This window comes from Mirounga leonina, unplaced genomic scaffold (assembly GCF_011800145.1).
Source record: "Mirounga leonina isolate KUSES-001 unplaced genomic scaffold, KU_Mleo_1.0 Mir_197, whole genome shotgun sequence".
In the NCBI taxonomy this organism is placed as follows: Eukaryota; Metazoa; Chordata; class Mammalia; order Carnivora; family Phocidae; genus Mirounga; species Mirounga leonina.
The window spans coordinates 15,538,775-15,554,730 of record NW_023270494.1 but is presented as its reverse complement, the minus strand read 5'-3'; the positions used below and the strand labels follow the sequence as shown (position 1 = coordinate 15,554,730).

General features: G+C 56.8%; 1 protein-coding gene across 4 annotated transcripts in view; it reads left to right on the top strand.

Annotated features, from left to right (window-relative positions):
- The window catches only part of MRC2 (mannose receptor C type 2), a 56,160-nt gene that overhangs the window by 34,702 nt on the left and 5,502 nt on the right, over positions 1-15,956 (top strand). For all 4 annotated transcript variants that reach the window (XM_035026331.1, XM_035026329.1, XM_035026332.1 and 1 more), the window contains 15 exons: positions 393-536; positions 3,184-3,372; positions 3,526-3,680; positions 4,595-4,702; positions 7,143-7,258; positions 7,765-7,913; positions 8,503-8,720; positions 9,451-9,593; positions 10,686-10,788; positions 11,073-11,211; positions 11,323-11,358; positions 11,770-11,930; positions 12,030-12,097; positions 12,824-12,924; positions 13,218-13,360. In XM_035026331.1, the coding sequence (XP_034882222.1) occupies positions 393-536; positions 3,184-3,372; positions 3,526-3,680; positions 4,595-4,702; positions 7,143-7,258; positions 7,765-7,913; positions 8,503-8,720; positions 9,451-9,593; positions 10,686-10,788; positions 11,073-11,211; positions 11,323-11,358; positions 11,770-11,930; positions 12,030-12,097; positions 12,824-12,924; positions 13,218-13,360 (1,973 nt within the window). The remainder of the gene's footprint in view (positions 1-392; positions 537-3,183; positions 3,373-3,525; positions 3,681-4,594; positions 4,703-7,142; positions 7,259-7,764; positions 7,914-8,502; positions 8,721-9,450; positions 9,594-10,685; positions 10,789-11,072; positions 11,212-11,322; positions 11,359-11,769; positions 11,931-12,029; positions 12,098-12,823; positions 12,925-13,217; positions 13,361-15,956) is intronic.

The following is a 15,956-nucleotide window of genomic DNA, read 5'->3' as shown; positions in this document are numbered from 1 at the left end:
GTGAGGCCTGGGGTTCGGGGCGCAGGGCGGCCTGGGGGCTGCAAAGGCCTTTGGCCTCTTTATTCCTCCTGGTGCCCTGGTCCAGTGGTGTGGGGCGGGGCGGCGGGGCAGGCCCCCCACTCCACCCCCCCTCCGCTCCTGGACTGGGCCCCACTAGAACCCGATGCCCTCTCCTCGGGGCGCAGGGCTCGAGGAGCGTGCAGGATTTCAGGCCTGGCCAGGGAGGCGTCGGCCCGTACCGGGACTGGGTGGAGGGTTCCAGACCACATGGGCCGGGGGTTGGAGGAGAGGCAGCGAGCCCCACCCTGAGGGCAGGAGGCTCCGAGGAGCGCCCAGGGGCCGGAGTGTGAGTTCCTCTCTCCTGGGGTGCTGGCGCCCTGCCCTCCCCACAGATCAGCCGGACAACCCGAGCGAGGAGAACTGCGGGGTGATCCGCACGGAGTCCTCGGGTGGCTGGCAGAACCGCGACTGCAGCATTGCGCTGCCCTATGTGTGCAAGAAGAAGCCCAACGCCACGGCCGAGCGCCCGCCTCCGGGTGAGCCGAGCCCAGGGCCTGGCGCGGGGGCGGGGAGGGGCCCCGGGGCCGTGGCACGAGGGGACTCTGATCCTCTCTGGCTGAGGGACAAGTGGAATGCTCCATTAACTCTTCCCGAGAACGTTCGTCGAGAACTGTGTTAAATGCTGGCAATTCGCACTGTCCTCGCAGTAGTCACACTCTGCTGGAGGGTAACAGACATTTCAACACACAATTAGAATAGCCTGAGTCCTGAGCCATTATAAAAATATGTGTAATCAATGTTAGAGGAGAAGAAATACCTAGAGAAGAAACTGCATAAGGTCCTGGGAGTTAAGGGTTTCGTGGAAGTGACATTTGATCTGGGCCTTTGAAGTTGACTGTAAGTTTAAAAAGTCATGAAGAGGTTTGAGGGAAGGGCATTCCTGGCAGAGGGAAGGGCACGTGCAAAGGCGTAGAGGCATGGAAGTATACAGCAGCTTTCAGTTTGGTGAGCATTGCGGTCTGGTCGGAGTCTAGACTCTAATCCCTGAAAGTGTGGTTTTCCGAGGAGCAGCATAGCATCCCCTGGGAGCCGGTTATAAATGCAGAATCTCAGCCCCCGCCCCCTCACCTGCACTTCCTAAGATCCTCACCCCATGCATGTGCAGGTGCAGCTGGGATGCGCTGGCTTAGAGGGCGTGCGGAGGAGAGCAGTTCAGAAAGGCAGGTCACAGCCAGTCCCCGGAGGGTCTTGGCTGCTGGGTCCAGTTTGGGTGGGGCCAGGTAGGCTGTGGGGAGCCTCTGCAGGTTTTTAAGCCAGGGAGTGTCTTGCTCCCATTTGTGATTCACAGAGATGGCTCTTGGGGCCTATGGAGGAGCTTGGGGCAATGGGCACAGCACTGCTTTGGGGACTGTGACCCTCCCTGGTATGTGGCTTTGGGCAAGCAACTCGGTCTCTGAGTGCAAATCGCGAATAAACTCCGACTCCTTGCAGGGTTGTTGTAAGTCTGGAGACCTGGCCTGGCCCTAAGGAGCATGCCCATCCGTGGCAGAGGATGTTTATCAGTGTCGGTTGGAAGGGCTACTCTGGTAGTCCAGTAACCATGGGAACGGCGAAGAGGGAGTGTTGTTGTTTTTTTTAAACAAGGAAAATACGTCAAACCCAGAAGAAATCCACAGACTCACAGAAAGTAAAGAGCTAACAGAGAGACCATTAAAGTATTGCCAAAGATTGATTCAGGGCCACCACCGGCCACTGCTTTCTCTCCTCCTCTCCTAAGGGGTCAGGAGCAAAGGTTTACAACATTGACGCCCTGCATCTAGCGCACCTCAGTTCTAGGAGGGAGTCTTCGGCAGGCACCAATTCTAGGTCCTCTCAGAAGCTGCTTTTCGAAGGAAGGAGGGCCCCCCTTCGGGCAAGCCTAGCCTATCCGTGGCCCCCTGCAGGCCTGGCCCCTCACCAAGTCCTCTGTCCCCAGATCTTCCCAGTGTGACCGCTGTTGCGGGAAGTCTCCTGTGGGGCCTCATGGATCTGCAGATACGTCTGTGGCCGTGGATTGTCTCTTCCATCCCACTCTGAGCGGTTTTTTGGATGGGTTCTGCCTTCTGGGTCTCATCACACAAGGCATGTCATTCCAAAGGCAGACACCATTGTGCCCCCAAAGCATCCACATTTCTTGAGTTTCCCTCCACCCAGCAGCCAAAGAAGGCCCCCTCAGGTCTGAGCTTGGGTTCTGTCTATGGCGGCAGCCTTGGGTCTTAGCTGGGGAGGCTGAGGAGATGATTGACAAGCCTGAGCCCAGGAGCGAGTCTGCTCAGGCTGAGCCCTCCCCACTTTGCCGGGCCTCCGAGAAACAGTATGCTGGACCCTGGAGCGTCTCGCAGAATGGAGTGGATCCCAGAATCCCAGTCTGGGGTGATGCTTCGAGTGGGCACATGCTTTCCCTCCTGGCCAGGCAGAATCCTGCCCAAGCCTGACATTGTGGGTGGTTCAGTGAAGTCTTGTTTTCTCTTGCCAAGGCCCAAGTGAGGGCTTGTTCGCTTTAGCTGCTCTGGGACCCCAGTCCTAGACAGTGAGGTTGAAATGCATGGAAGCAGGGGTGAGGAAGAGCCCGTTACTGGTGGGTTTCACAGCCCTGGGTGGAGCCCAGCGGGTCGGGGAAGGAGCAAGAGGAGAAATCCCCACTAAGGGATTCCTTCCAGTCGGCAGTGACTTCCTGGGCCGCTGGCCTGGTGGGCCCCACTGCCCCATCCCTTCATCCTGGACTGCCAGCATCAGCACCAAGTCCACACTCAATATATGCTATTTTAGGCAGTGACAGTGGTTTCATTTATTAAGCAAGGTGGACATAAGCGAAGTTTGAATCTAGAATAGGAAACCCCATTTAGGGAGGAGGAAACTGAGGCTCCCAGGGCTGGTCTGACCTGAGTCCCCCCACCACCATCTCTTTCTGAAAGCCGCCCCCCATCACCGGAGGGGCCATCAGTCCTGTCTTGGGTGAAATCTGCCACCACCTCCTGGGGCTCTGCCTCTGGGCGTCCAGCCTCCCTGGAGGGTGTGGTCTTTTCCGCATCAGTTGGCCTGGGCTGATCCGAAACAGGTGTGGGGACGAGGGGACACCCGGCGGGTCGGGGCACCCAGGCTGGGCGGCTCGTTCCCTGACCTGTACCTCGTGGGTCTCTGCAGACGTGTGGGCCGACGTGAAGGTGGAGTGCGAGCCCAACTGGCAGCCCTTCCAGGGCCACTGCTATCGCCTGCAGGCCGAAAAGCGCAGCTGGCCCGAGTCCAAGAAGGCGTGTCTGCGGGGCGGGGGCGACCTGCTCAGCATCCACAGCATGGCCGAGCTGGAGTTCATCACCAAGCAGATCAAGCAAGGTGAGGGGCTGCTCGTCCACGCTTCCGGGCCCGAGGGCAGGGCCTCCTCAGTGCCCGTCCTGTCCTGCCCGAGAGGTCCTGGGGCCATCTCTCCGTCCGCTGCTGGTGGCCCAGGCTGACCTCTCCGTGCGCTCTCTCCCCTCTCGCCCCCAGAGGTGGAGGAGCTGTGGATCGGCCTCAACGACTTGAAACTGCAGATGAATTTTGAGTGGTCTGATGGGAGCCTTGTGAGCTTCACCCACTGGCACCCCTTTGAGCCCAACAACTTCCGGGACAGCCTGGAGGACTGTGTCACCATCTGGGGGCCGGTGAGAACCCCCTCTCCCCAGCCTCCTGGGGCCACCCTGGCTGAAGGAGTGCTACTGTCAGTTCCTGCCTCCAAACCACCCCCCCATTGCCTCTCAGAAGCCCCCACTTCCCCACCAACCCCTTCCCTTCCGCGTGGAGAGATTGCCAGGGTCTGAATCCTCCCCGCCCCCGGCTAGCTGGCTCACCTTGGGCAAGTCTCTTAACCTCTCTGTGCCTTGGTTTCCTCATCTGTCAATGGAACACTAATAGCGCCGACCTCAGAGGGTCATTGGGAGGATCAAAGGGGCCTAAGGATGCTGCCTGGCACCATCTTGCTCTGCCAACTGCTCTCCCCCCTCCCCCCCGGCAGGTGGCTTTGGAAGCCGCATTTTATGGGCCTACTCCTTTGGCAGGGCTGCCCTGTGCAGCCCGACCCAGCCCAGGGGCCTGTCTCCTCCCGACATGATGGGGTGGTGACTGTCTGCCGCTGCTTTGGCTCACATGCCCTGTGGGTAGATGAAGGAATTGCTGGAGGGCTTCAGGCAGACGTGAGACCCTTTAAAAAGACAAAGTCGGAGGGACAGAGTACCGACTCCAGGGACAGAGAGGACATTCTGCAGTGGGATCCTGCAAACAGTGCCAGGACTATGGTGCTAGAGCCATCTGGCATAAGGGATGCTATTTAAAAATTTATAAACAATTATTTGTTGGGTGTCTGCCACGTGCCAGGCATTCTCCTGGGGGCTGGGACACAAACACCCTTGCCCTCTGGATGGAGCTGAAGGCGGACAAGCTGCTGGCTAGGAGACGGAGGACACAGGCCAGCCTGGAACACACAGAGCTCAAGTTGGAGGCAGGGGCAGGTCTAAAAATCGGGTTCACCAAAGGCTTTGGGGGAGGGGGGCTGAGACGCTCCCTCATCCTGTGTCCCTAGGAAGGTCGTTGGAACGATAGTCCCTGCAACCAGTCCTTGCCGTCCATCTGCAAGAAGGCAGGCCAGCTGAGCCAGGGCACGGCCGAGGAGGACCATGGCTGCCGGAAGGTGAGGGTGCTTCTGGAGCTGCCCCTGGGTGTGGCCAACCAGAGGGGCTCCCTGGGGAGGGAGGGGGCAGATGGAGTCCCGCAGCCTCCCACGGCATCCTCCCTTGCTTGGCACATCCCTTCTTCCTACTCTCCAAACTGCTCTGTTCCAGAAAGGGTGACACTGGATGAGGTGGGGTGCGGTAGGGTGGGGGCTGTTGGGAGGAAGCAGAGCTCCCCACCCCCACTCTGCATGAAGAAGCTACTTCCCAGAGGCAGCAGAGAACAGGAGGTGGGTGTGGGCAGACCTCCAAGTCATCACCTGAGTGAGGCTGCCGGGGTGCACCCCAGTCCTGCTTTGCCACCTCTGTCTTTGCTGGCACATACCATGCCATCTGATAGAGCGTGCGCTTGTCTGTCTCCTCTGGAGGAGCGAGGCCATTCTGGTGTCGCCTTCCTTGTGTTCCTAGCCCCAGGGGCTTCCAGACCATCACGGAGGGAGGGGATCAGGACTGACTGGGTTAGTGGGGCAGTGCATGTATGAATGAGGATGTGGGTGGGTGATGGACCCAGGCTCTCCCTCACAGGCCCCCCCCACAACCTGGCCCTCAGCCAAGCAGCTGTGTAAGTGGTGTGGCTGAATATGGGGAGGTTGCTCAAAAAAGACACTTTATGGTGTTTTGGCCCCTGATGGCTCCATCTGCCAAGGCCACGCTCCTGCCAGCCCCTTGCTGCCAGTCTGGCTCTTCATTGTGTTTCCCTTTGGAGTAAGCCCCCTTACCGCACCCCACCTCACATGAACTCCAAGCTCTCCCCCAGGAGCAGGGGCCTGAAACAACAATGGGCATGACCTGCAGTGGGGAGGAGAGAGAGCAGACAGGGGCCCTGCTGAAGTGTCCAAGGGGCTAGTGTGGGCAGGGACTGGCCCAGGGGCTCTGTCCTGTCCTGGGTGAGCTGGGGGTAGGGGAGTGAGGACGAGTGACTAACTGCCGTGGCACCAGGGCCACCTGAACTGTGTGTGCAGTGTTGAGCAGCCCCAGTTAATACCCTGGGAGAGCTGGGATCTTAGCACAGTCCTACCACTCCCCCGTCCCTGGTATCCAACCCCACCCCCCACCCCCCAGCTTTACTTTTGCTCTGGCTCCTGCCCAAGGGGCTGTGTCTCTTTCCCAACCTTGAATCTACCCCAAGGCTTCCCATCTCAAGGGCTTCTGGAGGTGAAGGCCCTGGCAGGCACCTGGTGTCTCTTAGGAGGAGCAGGGCTGTGGTGGGGACAGGCGTAGCCTTTGTGGTGCGGGTTCAAGTCCGGGCTCCACCTTGTACTGTCTGTGTATAAAGTCCAGTCACTTAATCTCTTTGAGCCTCAGTTCCTCTTTTGAAAGGCAGGAGCCTGGGTGGCTCAGTTGGTTAAGCATCTGCCTTCGGCTCAGGTCATGATCCCGGGGTCCTGGGGTTGAGCCCTGCATCGGGCTCCCCACTCAGCAGGGAGTCTGCTTCTCCTTCTCACTCTCCCTCTCTCTCAAGTAAATAAATAAAATCTTAAAAAAAAGAAAGAAAGAAAGAAAGAAAGAAAGGAGCAGAGAGCTCAGGGTGGTCCGAGGGGAGAAGGGTCTGTTGGGTGAAGCTTTGCCTGGTCTCATGGGGGTCTGATGGTAGAGAGCCAGCCGCTCAGAGCAGTGGTCTCTTCCAAAGCTTTGCTGCTCCCCGCTGAGGGTCTGTCCCCCAACCCCAGGCTAGGCGCACCCTCTGCTCACTCTACCTTTTCCAGGGCCCGAGGGTTACCTGGTCCCTCCACAGCCTGGCAGCTCTTCCAGCATTTCAGCTCTGGTTTCTCAGCCAACTGGCAATTTTCCCACTGTGACTCTTGGTTTAAATGCCCAAGAGAGGGCGCCTGGGTGGCTCAGTTGGTTAAGTGACTGCCTTCGGCTCAGGTCATGATCCTGGAGTCCCAGGATCGAGTCCCGCATCGGGCTCCCTGCTCGGCGGGGAGTCTGCTTCTCCCTCTGACCCTCCCCCCTCTCGTGCTCTCTCTCTCTCATTCTCTCTCTCAAATAAAGAAATAAAATCTTTAAAAATAAATAAATAAGTAAATAAATGCCCAAGAGAGGAGTCCAGTGAGCCAGTCATCTTGCTTCGCCAGCCCACAGGCAGGTCACTGGCTACCTCCCGATCAGCCACCCTTGGGCCATGCGTCCACCTCTGGTCTGGCAGTTGTCTGCCTTCTCCGCCAGGCATGGAGGTGCAGGCAGGTGATGGTAGGGAGGGGAGTGTGAGGTGATAAGGTACAGAACAGAGCATGGGAAGAACCGTCTCTGGTGTCAGACCAGTCCCCTCTGTCCTGGGCCCCAGCCTGCAGCACGTTCAGGGATGCCTTCGATGGCATCTCCTGCCCCAGGCTTTCTGGATGAGGGAGGAGAGTCCTCTCCACAGACATCCCTCTTCTGCCCACTCTCTCGAGCCAGGGTTGGACATGGCACAGCCCATCCTGCTACTGGCTGGGAGAGGACCAAGTCACCTACAGCGAGGCCCGGCGCCTATGTACCGACCACGGTTCTCAGCTGGTCACCATCACCAACAGGTACAGGACGGGGCACGTACCCAGACCAGCCCTCATGCCTGTCCTGGCCTAATGTGGCCCCTCCACCAAACGGGGTGGCAATCTGCCACCAAGCACAGGGGGCCCTGAGTCCTTGGAGCCTCGAATGGCTCCAGGGCCTTTTTCTAGTATCGTCCCAAGAAGGATTCCCATTTATTAAGTGGCCCCACTGCGGGGCGGGGCCTGGGCAGGGGCAGGAACAGACAGGGGCCCTGCTGGTGCGGGCTGGATGCCCAAGAGAGGCCTTGGCTGTGTCTGTTTCTACTTTCTTCTCCGCCGGGCACGGAGATGCAGGCAGGACAGCGGGAGCTCGGTTGCTGTGTGTCAGCTGTAGGGTCCCCGTGGGCCCCCACTTACCTCAGCAAGTCGCCGATTGGGTACAACACCCAAGCTCCCGGGGCAGGGCAACTGGCCTGTGGCCCAGGGTAGCGTGGTGGCGGGGGAGGTTGGGCCTCGAGCTCCCTGCCTGACAGGCTTCTCTCCCACAGGTTTGAGCAGGCCTTTGTCAGCAGCCTCATCTACAACTGGGATGGCGAATACTTCTGGACCGCCCTGCAGGACCTGAACAGCACTGGGTCCTTCCGCTGGCTCAGTGGGGATGAGGTCATGTACACCCACTGGAACCGGGACCAGCCTGGTGAGCCCCTCCTCCGCGGCACTCAGTCAGCCCCCTCTTTGACGTTCCTTGGGGAAGCCAGGAGGCCATATGGGGCTGCCCCTGCCGGGACCGAGTCCCAGGGCCTCCCAGTAAACCAATCATTGGTACAGTGTGGTAGAGTAGTTAGGAGCTCAGGGTCTGGGGCCAAACCTCCTGGCACATCTTTAAGCCTCAGTTTCCCATCTGTCAACCGAGGATAACGGTGCTTTCCTCATGGGGCTGACGTGAGGCTGAACTGGATGAACAGACGTGACGTGCTTAGAGTAGCGCGGGCGCTGGCGATCAGGATCGTTGCCATTTCGCGTTCATTGTCTCTTTTAGCCTTTTCAGTGACCTGATGAGGCTGATGATAAAACAGCCTCAGAGAGGCTAAGCCACTTGCCTAAATCTCACAGGAGTAGGCGCAGAGCTAGGACTCTGCCTCCATGCCCTTCAGGTCCCTGCAGAGCTGGCCAAGCTGGTCACCAGTGTGGGGGCCAAGGCCGGGGTGGTGTCCTGTGGGGGACCTGGGGGAGGGCCGGACCACGAGTTCCTCAGGCAGCGGGTCTCCTGCTCTCCCCCGCTCCAGGGTACAGCCGTGGGGGCTGCGTGGCCCTGGCCACGGGCAGCGCCATGGGGCTGTGGGAGGTGAAAAACTGCACCGCATTCCGGGCTCGCTACATCTGCCGGCAGAGCCTGGGCACGCCAGTGACGCCCGAACTGCCTGGGCCGGACCCCACGCCCAGCCTCACCGGCTCCTGTCCCCAGGGCTGGGGGTCGGACCCCAAACTCCGCCACTGCTATAAGGTAGGCAGCCTGCTGGCGTGGGAGGGGGGAAGAGGAACAAGAGCAAAGAAACAGCTCGCCGGGGTCGAGGGCAGCCCCAGTGGGGCCCAGCCACAGTCCGGGCAACTGGGCCCCAGAGACACTGCTTCCCCACAGCAGACTGCAGACAGAGGTAAGTTCTGATGACACTCTTGCCAGTGGAATCTCAGGTCTGGTACATCGTAGGTGCTCACTGAACAGGAGGAATTGAAAAAAACAAACAAACATAGAGATAATCAGTTTCAGAGGTTCCCAAATGTTGGGGCTGGGCTGGCTGCTTTTCAAAATCACCTGGGCAGCTTGATAAAAATAAATTCCAGGCTGCCATTTTGGGGACTGGGATTCACTAGGTTGGGGCAGGGCCCAGTTCTCTGATTTTTAAACTCTGCCGGGTTTGGGAGCCACTAACGTCGTCCAGGGTCTTTTATGACATGAGGAAACTGAGTCCAGGGAAGGGAAGGGACTTGCCCACAGCAAACTGCGGCTCCCCTGGGAGGAGAGCCCAGGTCTTGGGCTGGTTCGGGGGTCTGGGCAGGGGGTGTTCTCTAGGAGCTGGCTCCCCTCCCCTGGGGCTCATTCTCTGATGAGCAGGATTGTCTTAGCTAGCCTGCACCCCTGTCCTGTGAGGCCCCAGCCCTCCTCCCTACTGCTGTCATGGGAGGGCAGGTGGACCAGTAGGGACAGCTTAGACACCTGGACTTTGTTCCTGTAGGTGTTCAGCTCAGAGCGGCTGCAGGACAAGAAGACCTGGGTGCAGGCCCAGGGGGCCTGCCAAGAGTTGGGGGCCCAGCTGCTGAGCCTGGCCAGCTATGAGGAGGAACATTTTGTGGCCAACATGCTCAACAAGATCTTCGGGTACTGAGCCTGGGGCAGTGGCCTGCATGCACCTGTGTGGGCTCTTGATTTTGCTGGGCACAGGGCAGGGGGCAAGGTGAAGGCGCCCCCAGGGAGGCCTGTCTGAGGGCTCAGAATGACCTGCTGTGTATCCGCAGCGAATGTCAGGACCATCCTGTCCTCCCTCAGGGAGCCCTGGTCTCCCCGGTTGCTCACCGGTGTCAGGGAACCAGCAGTGCCCCCCTCAGACTCACGGCCTTTTACAAAAGTAACTGCCCTCCCCATGCCTCCTCCATGGCAAAATCTGATCCAAGTTGAGCGCCCCTCGCCCCCAACACCATTCCCATAACAGCCCACTCTCCTCAATAAACAGCCTTTCCTGAGAGACAGGAGGAGAAAAGCTACAAAAATGAGCATCTGCCCCTGAGGGTCCCTCCAGGACCCCATGTCTGTCCTGTGGGCCTCCTATGACCCCCAGCACCTATAATCCCTTAGCATTGGAAAAATCCGAGTGGATCCAGGCTCCCCGAGATCTTAATTCCCAGGGACGTGTCTTTCCAGCAAACATCAAGATTACATTATTTGACTAGTAATTGTAGCTCTCATCGATGGCCTCTCACCATGTCTCGGGTACTGCACTAAACACTGAATCCTCATTGGGTCTCTTCTTCAGCCCTAGGAAGTAGACATTATCATGGACCGATGTGGGCTGATAGAGAGGTTGGGTTATTTGCCCGCGGTCAGGGAGCCGCTCCACGGGCGAACCAGCGCTGGAATCTGCTGCTATCTGATTCCAGAGCCCCACCCAGGTCTATGCTCCATCTCCATGGACTTACTAAACTCCCTGAAGTGAAAACCTAGTCTTGCTGGCAGGGCAAACCCCACCCACAGGGAAGCCAGGGAAGGGAGCCAGGCCACCCACCCCCAGTGAGTGGTCCAGCTAGGTCAGTTCTCTCTGGGGAGAGAACTTTTTAAAGGTGGCCCCAACAGTGTATTGCCGGTGAGTGTGAAGCCCAGATGGAGGGGCCCCAGGCCCTTGGGACTGCCCAGGTCACCCGCACCTGCTCCTCTCATCCCCATCTCTTCTGTCCCCACCCCCGCGTTGTGCTGAAGTGAATCAGAGCCCGAGATCCACGAGCAGAACTGGTTCTGGATCGGCCTGAACCGTCGAAACCCGGGAGCGGGGCAGAGCTGGCGCTGGAGCGACGGCCTTGGGGTGAGCCGGCCTAGAGGGGGCGGGTCAGGAGGTGGGCGGGGCCCGGGTGGGCGCGGCTTGGGGTGGGCGTGGTCCTTCGGGGGCGGGACAGAGCCTGGCGGTGGGCGAGGTTTAGCCGAGTTAACAGGGTCTTTGGCCAGAGCCCGCAGGTTAAGAAAAGGGGGGCGGGGTGTCCAGCCCGGGTTGGGGGTTCGCAGCTCAGGCCCGGCCTTTTGTACATCTGTTCTGGGGACGCGGAGGCCTGCGCCTCGTGCCTGACAACCTTCTCCCACTCCGACCTCCAGTTCTCTTACCACAATTTCGACCGGAGCCGGCACGACGACGACGACATCCGGGGCTGTGCAGTACTTGACCTGGCCTCGCTGCAGTGGGTGGCCATGCAGTGCGAGACGCAGCTGGACTGGATCTGCAAGATCCCTCGAGGTTGGGTGGGATGGTGCTGGGAAACGGGGAAGGGGCCGAAGGGCGGCGGGGCCGGGAATCCAGGGGAGGGTCTCCTTCCCTGCAGCGTCTCTGTCCCTGTTGTCCCCGTAGGCAGAGACGTGCGGGAACCCGACGTCAGCCCACAAGGTAAGCCCCCCCCCCCCCCGCCCCCCCCCCCCCCCGGGCCGTCCGGGGGGGGGGGGGGGGGGGGGCCCCCGCGCCCCGCGCCCCAGGGCCCCCCCCCCCCCCCCGGGCCTCCCGGCTCTCAGTGGCGTTCGGGAGAGGGTGAGGGGCGTCACCTCCAGGGCAGGGCCTGGCCGGGATGGAACGAAAGGAGTTAGGGGTTTGAGCTGAGAGAAGGGGAACCGGGGCGCCTGGAACCCTGTCGGCCTCGTCTCCAAGCAGGGGCAAGCTTGGGCCTGGAGCGGTGTCTGCCCGAGGGGCCTAGGGGTTCGCAACCCGCCTCTGCCTGCCCTTGGACCTGCCTGGGCCTTGGCCGCAGGGCGAGCAGGCGACCCCTGCCTGTCCGCGGCTCCCACGCTCACACTGCCCCCGCAGGCCGGCTGGAGTGGCTGCGTTTCCAGGACGCCGAGTACAAGTTCTTCGAGCACCACTCCACGTGGGCTCAGGCACAGCGCATCTGCACGTGGTTCCAGGCCCAGCTGGCCTCCGTGCACAGCCAGGCGGAGCTGGACTTCCTGGGTCACAACCTGCAGAAGGTGAGCACCCCAGTGACCATGGGCCAGCGGGCAGGGGAGGGTAGGCCTGGCGAGAGGAGAGGCCCTGCCAACCCTTATCTGCCTGACTGGTTTCCCCAGTTGTCCCCGGGCCAAGAGCAGCACTGGTGGATTGGCCTGCACACTGCAGAGAGTGATGGGCGTTTCAGGTAGGAGCCTTCCAGGGTCAGCAGGTGCGGGAGGGAGCGGGTGCCTGGATGGCCAGCCATGACCCCAGATAGGAGCTAGGGAGGCCGCCCACAGAGACTGATAGACCTGGATTTGAATCCAGCTCCGTTCCTCCCTGGCTGTGTGGCCTTGATCAATGACTTAACCTTTGTGGGCCTTGATTTTCTCATCGAAAAATGAGCATAATGAGGCCTGTCTGGTAGGATTGCTCTGAGGATTAGAAAAAAGGTATGTGAAGTCCTTAGCACAGCATCCAGTACATAACTGGGCACCAAATAATGGCAGCTCCTATTATGCCGAGGCCACTCATGAATAAGGCCCCCTCAGGACATGGGCAAGGACATATGATGTCCTCCAGAGGGGCCTCTTTGTGTTCAGTACCCACCTGCCATTCATGAGGGGGCTCGAGGCAGGAGGAACCAGGAGCACATGCATATCTGAGCACACTGTTGCCCTTGGACCTCTGCTCTGGGATTCTTGGACTTTTCTAGTTAGAGAATGAGTGCCCAGGGAGGGCTGGACCTTACCTGGACGCACCACGTCTTTGGGTCCCCAGTGACCCGGAGCTCAGTAGCCTTACTCTCAGCCTGTAGCCACTGAGCCCCTGGACTCAGGCCCTGCCCTGTCCCGCATCTCGGTGGCCTTCATTGCTGTATACAACGGAGATTGGGCCTGGGGCGAGTCATCTCTGTTCCATGTTGTTGCAGGTGGACAGATGGTTCCATCATAAACTTCATCTCCTGGGCACCCGGTAAACCTCGGCCCATTGGCAAGGATAAGAAATGTGTATACATGACCGCCAGCCGAGGTGAGGGCGAGGGCAGGGCACAGAGGGTGCAGAAGCTGGGGAGAGGGTTGACGTTGGGGCAGTGCGGTGAGCTTGGGCAGGCCCATCAGTCTCTTCTCATTCTCTTTTTTCCCACAACCCAAGAGGGGCTAGACCCAGAGAGGGGGCCTGTCCCCATGATCCAGCAGCCACAGAGGACTGGAGTTCGGAGCTGGACACGGGCACCTGATCCCCATGTCCTCTTCTTAGGGCATGAGGCAAGGGTGCTGCCGGCCCTGCCCTGTGCTAGAGTGACTGCCCTACTCTTTCTGCAGAGGACTGGGGGGACCAGAGGTGCCTGATGGCCTTGCCCTACATCTGCAAGCGCAGCAACAGCACTGGAGAGCCCCAGCCCCCGGACCTGCCACCCACAGCCCTGGGGGGCTGCCCCTCTGGTTGGAACCAGTTCCTCAACAAGGTAGGAGGTGGGGAGGGGCCACCCAGTAGAGTCAGGGGAGAGGATGTGAATGTAGGAAGGCCGAGCTTCAGGAGTCCTGGCCTTTTGGCAACATCAAAGTCATGGCCTCTTGCCTACTTGGCCCCAGTGCCAGGGCTAGACTCCTGGGAAAGTAATTTTGTATAGTGCCCTTGCTAATCTACCAGGGAAGGAGGGTGTCCACATAGTTTGGTGAGTTTTCTAGATTAGTCGCCACACATTTTGATAATGAACTCCTATTAGTAAAACACAAGATTGAACATACAAAATATGTGTGTCTACATTATATATGTGTGTGTAAATAAATATATATTTACTTCTGTACTAATCGACTAATGTTATATATAGTAAACTGTGCACAAGAACAAAAGAATATAAAGCATGAGATAAAGATTGAAAAAGTATTTTTTAAAAGATTTTATTTATTTGAGAGAGAGAGCGAGCATGAGCAGGGGGGAAGGGCAGAGGGAGAGGGAGAAGCAGACTCCCCTCCTGAGCAGGAAGCCCAACATGGGCTTGATCCCAGGACCCTGAGATCATGACCTGAACCGAAGGCAGACGCTTAACTGACTGAGCCACCCAGGCGTCCCTGAAAAAGAGTATTTTTAAGTTTAAAAAACTTTTCGTTATTAGTGGTATGAAAAAAGTACTCAAAAATGATCAATTATAATAATTATCATCTTTAAATAATTTAAATAAGAGCAAGGTGATTGCATATATTTCACTCTTTTTAAAAAATTTTGGTCTGACACTTTGTGATTTGGGACTTCACAGGTCTTGTCTGAAGTTCGAATTACTTTAAAACATGGGTTTAATGGTTATTGTAGATGAAAAAGTTGCCTCACAAAGACAAAATATCAAAATGGAAAAGGTCGGCCTTTGTGGGCTGGGCTTTCTTCATTTTTCAGTCCTTCTACCAATGAAACAAAGGTTTTAGTGTAAAAATCGGCTAGTACATTTCTGCATTCTAAACCAATCTGCCTCACAAACTAAGCAGAAGACCTGATTTAAGACGCTTTAAGAACAAGTATTTGGAAGATTTTTTGAAACCGTTAGGAAATTCTTTTCCCAAGGGTTTTGAGCATGCAGATGGGAAAGTTGGTGGCAGTAACATTAATCAGAAGGAAGACGTTTCTAGACATGTCTGCAGAATGTTCCTTCTAGAGGGTGAGCTTCTTTCCCAAAGTGGTTACTTTTGCACTCCTGGGCTGATTGATCAGACCTGATTAGATCGTCATTGTTTTTATCCGGTGGCTGACAAGAGCTTGTCCCAGGAAGAGAGGAGCACTATTTTCTTGTTAATGCTGGCATCACGAGTCTGAGCCCCGATCCGTGCTTTCTTTGCGATAAAACCACTGAGCCGGATTGTGAGGATTAGATTAGTTAACACTAGCTCATATAATCCGTAAATCTTTGTCCTGCGTTGGAGGGTAGCCAGCCCCTTAGTGTCATGGAGCTCTTACTGTCTTCAGAATATTCAAGTGAATATTGTATCTTTTCGACCTTAAAAAAAAAAAAAAGTAACACGTCTATTATTACAACTTGGGAAAAAACAGAAAGAAAGAAAATACAACTCACTCATCCTTATTTCCAGAAATAACCCCTATTAACATTTGTTACTCTGCTTCCTGCCTTTTTGCACCTAATTGAGATCATACTACATAACACGATTTTGTATCCAGCTTTTCTTTCTCAGTGTTCTATTTTGAGCATTTTTCTCATGTCATCACATTTTTCCAAAAATTTATTCTCGTGGCTTCTTCCACCAGATATAAAACAGAATATATGGTATATATGTACTTGGTCTCCTTCTTGATGTGTCAGCATCATTGTAAAGATACCAGTTACTCCCCTGTCAGAAGCCTTTGAAGTATGCGAGGCTGTCTGTCCCTTCACTACCTGGCCCCAGACACCTTGCTTTACTAGGTCTCTGCCCTCTGTTACAGCCCTATAGCATTTGGATGTAGGGAGAGAGAGTGAAGGCCCACCTCTCCCCCTAGCTTTAAGCTCCTGGAGGGCAGGGCCCCTGGCCCTGGACATACCACCTAATACACTTGCACATGGTAGGGAGGCCCCGACTGTTTGCTGGACTGAGCTGATACTTCTTCTCTTTCGCTGCTGATGTGATGTGACCTTGCTGGTTCTAATTTTATGACTAATTTTACTAGTTATTTAAAGGAGGCCTCAGAGTAGCTCTGAACTACTTCTGTGAAATGAAATGCAAGGGCTTTGTGATAAACCTCTCCCAAACTCTTGCATTATTTCCGGGTTTACAGTTTTCTACCCCAAATCTGACATCAGAAAGCTGATGCTAGAACTCATCCCCATAGTAAGAGCATCCCCTTGTGTAAGCACTTACTCTCGTGTCATGCACTGTTCTCTTTAACTCTTAACATGACCCCAAAAGACAGATATTTTTATTCCCACCCATTTTACAGAAAGGTTAAGTCAGATCTGGAACCTGACCTGCACCTGCTCCCTGGCCCTCTTTGTGACTCCAAAGCTTCCTTCCTTTCTTTCTTCCCCATCGCACTCAGGAGGGAAATCACTGGAAATCATTCATTTTCAAATAGTCTTC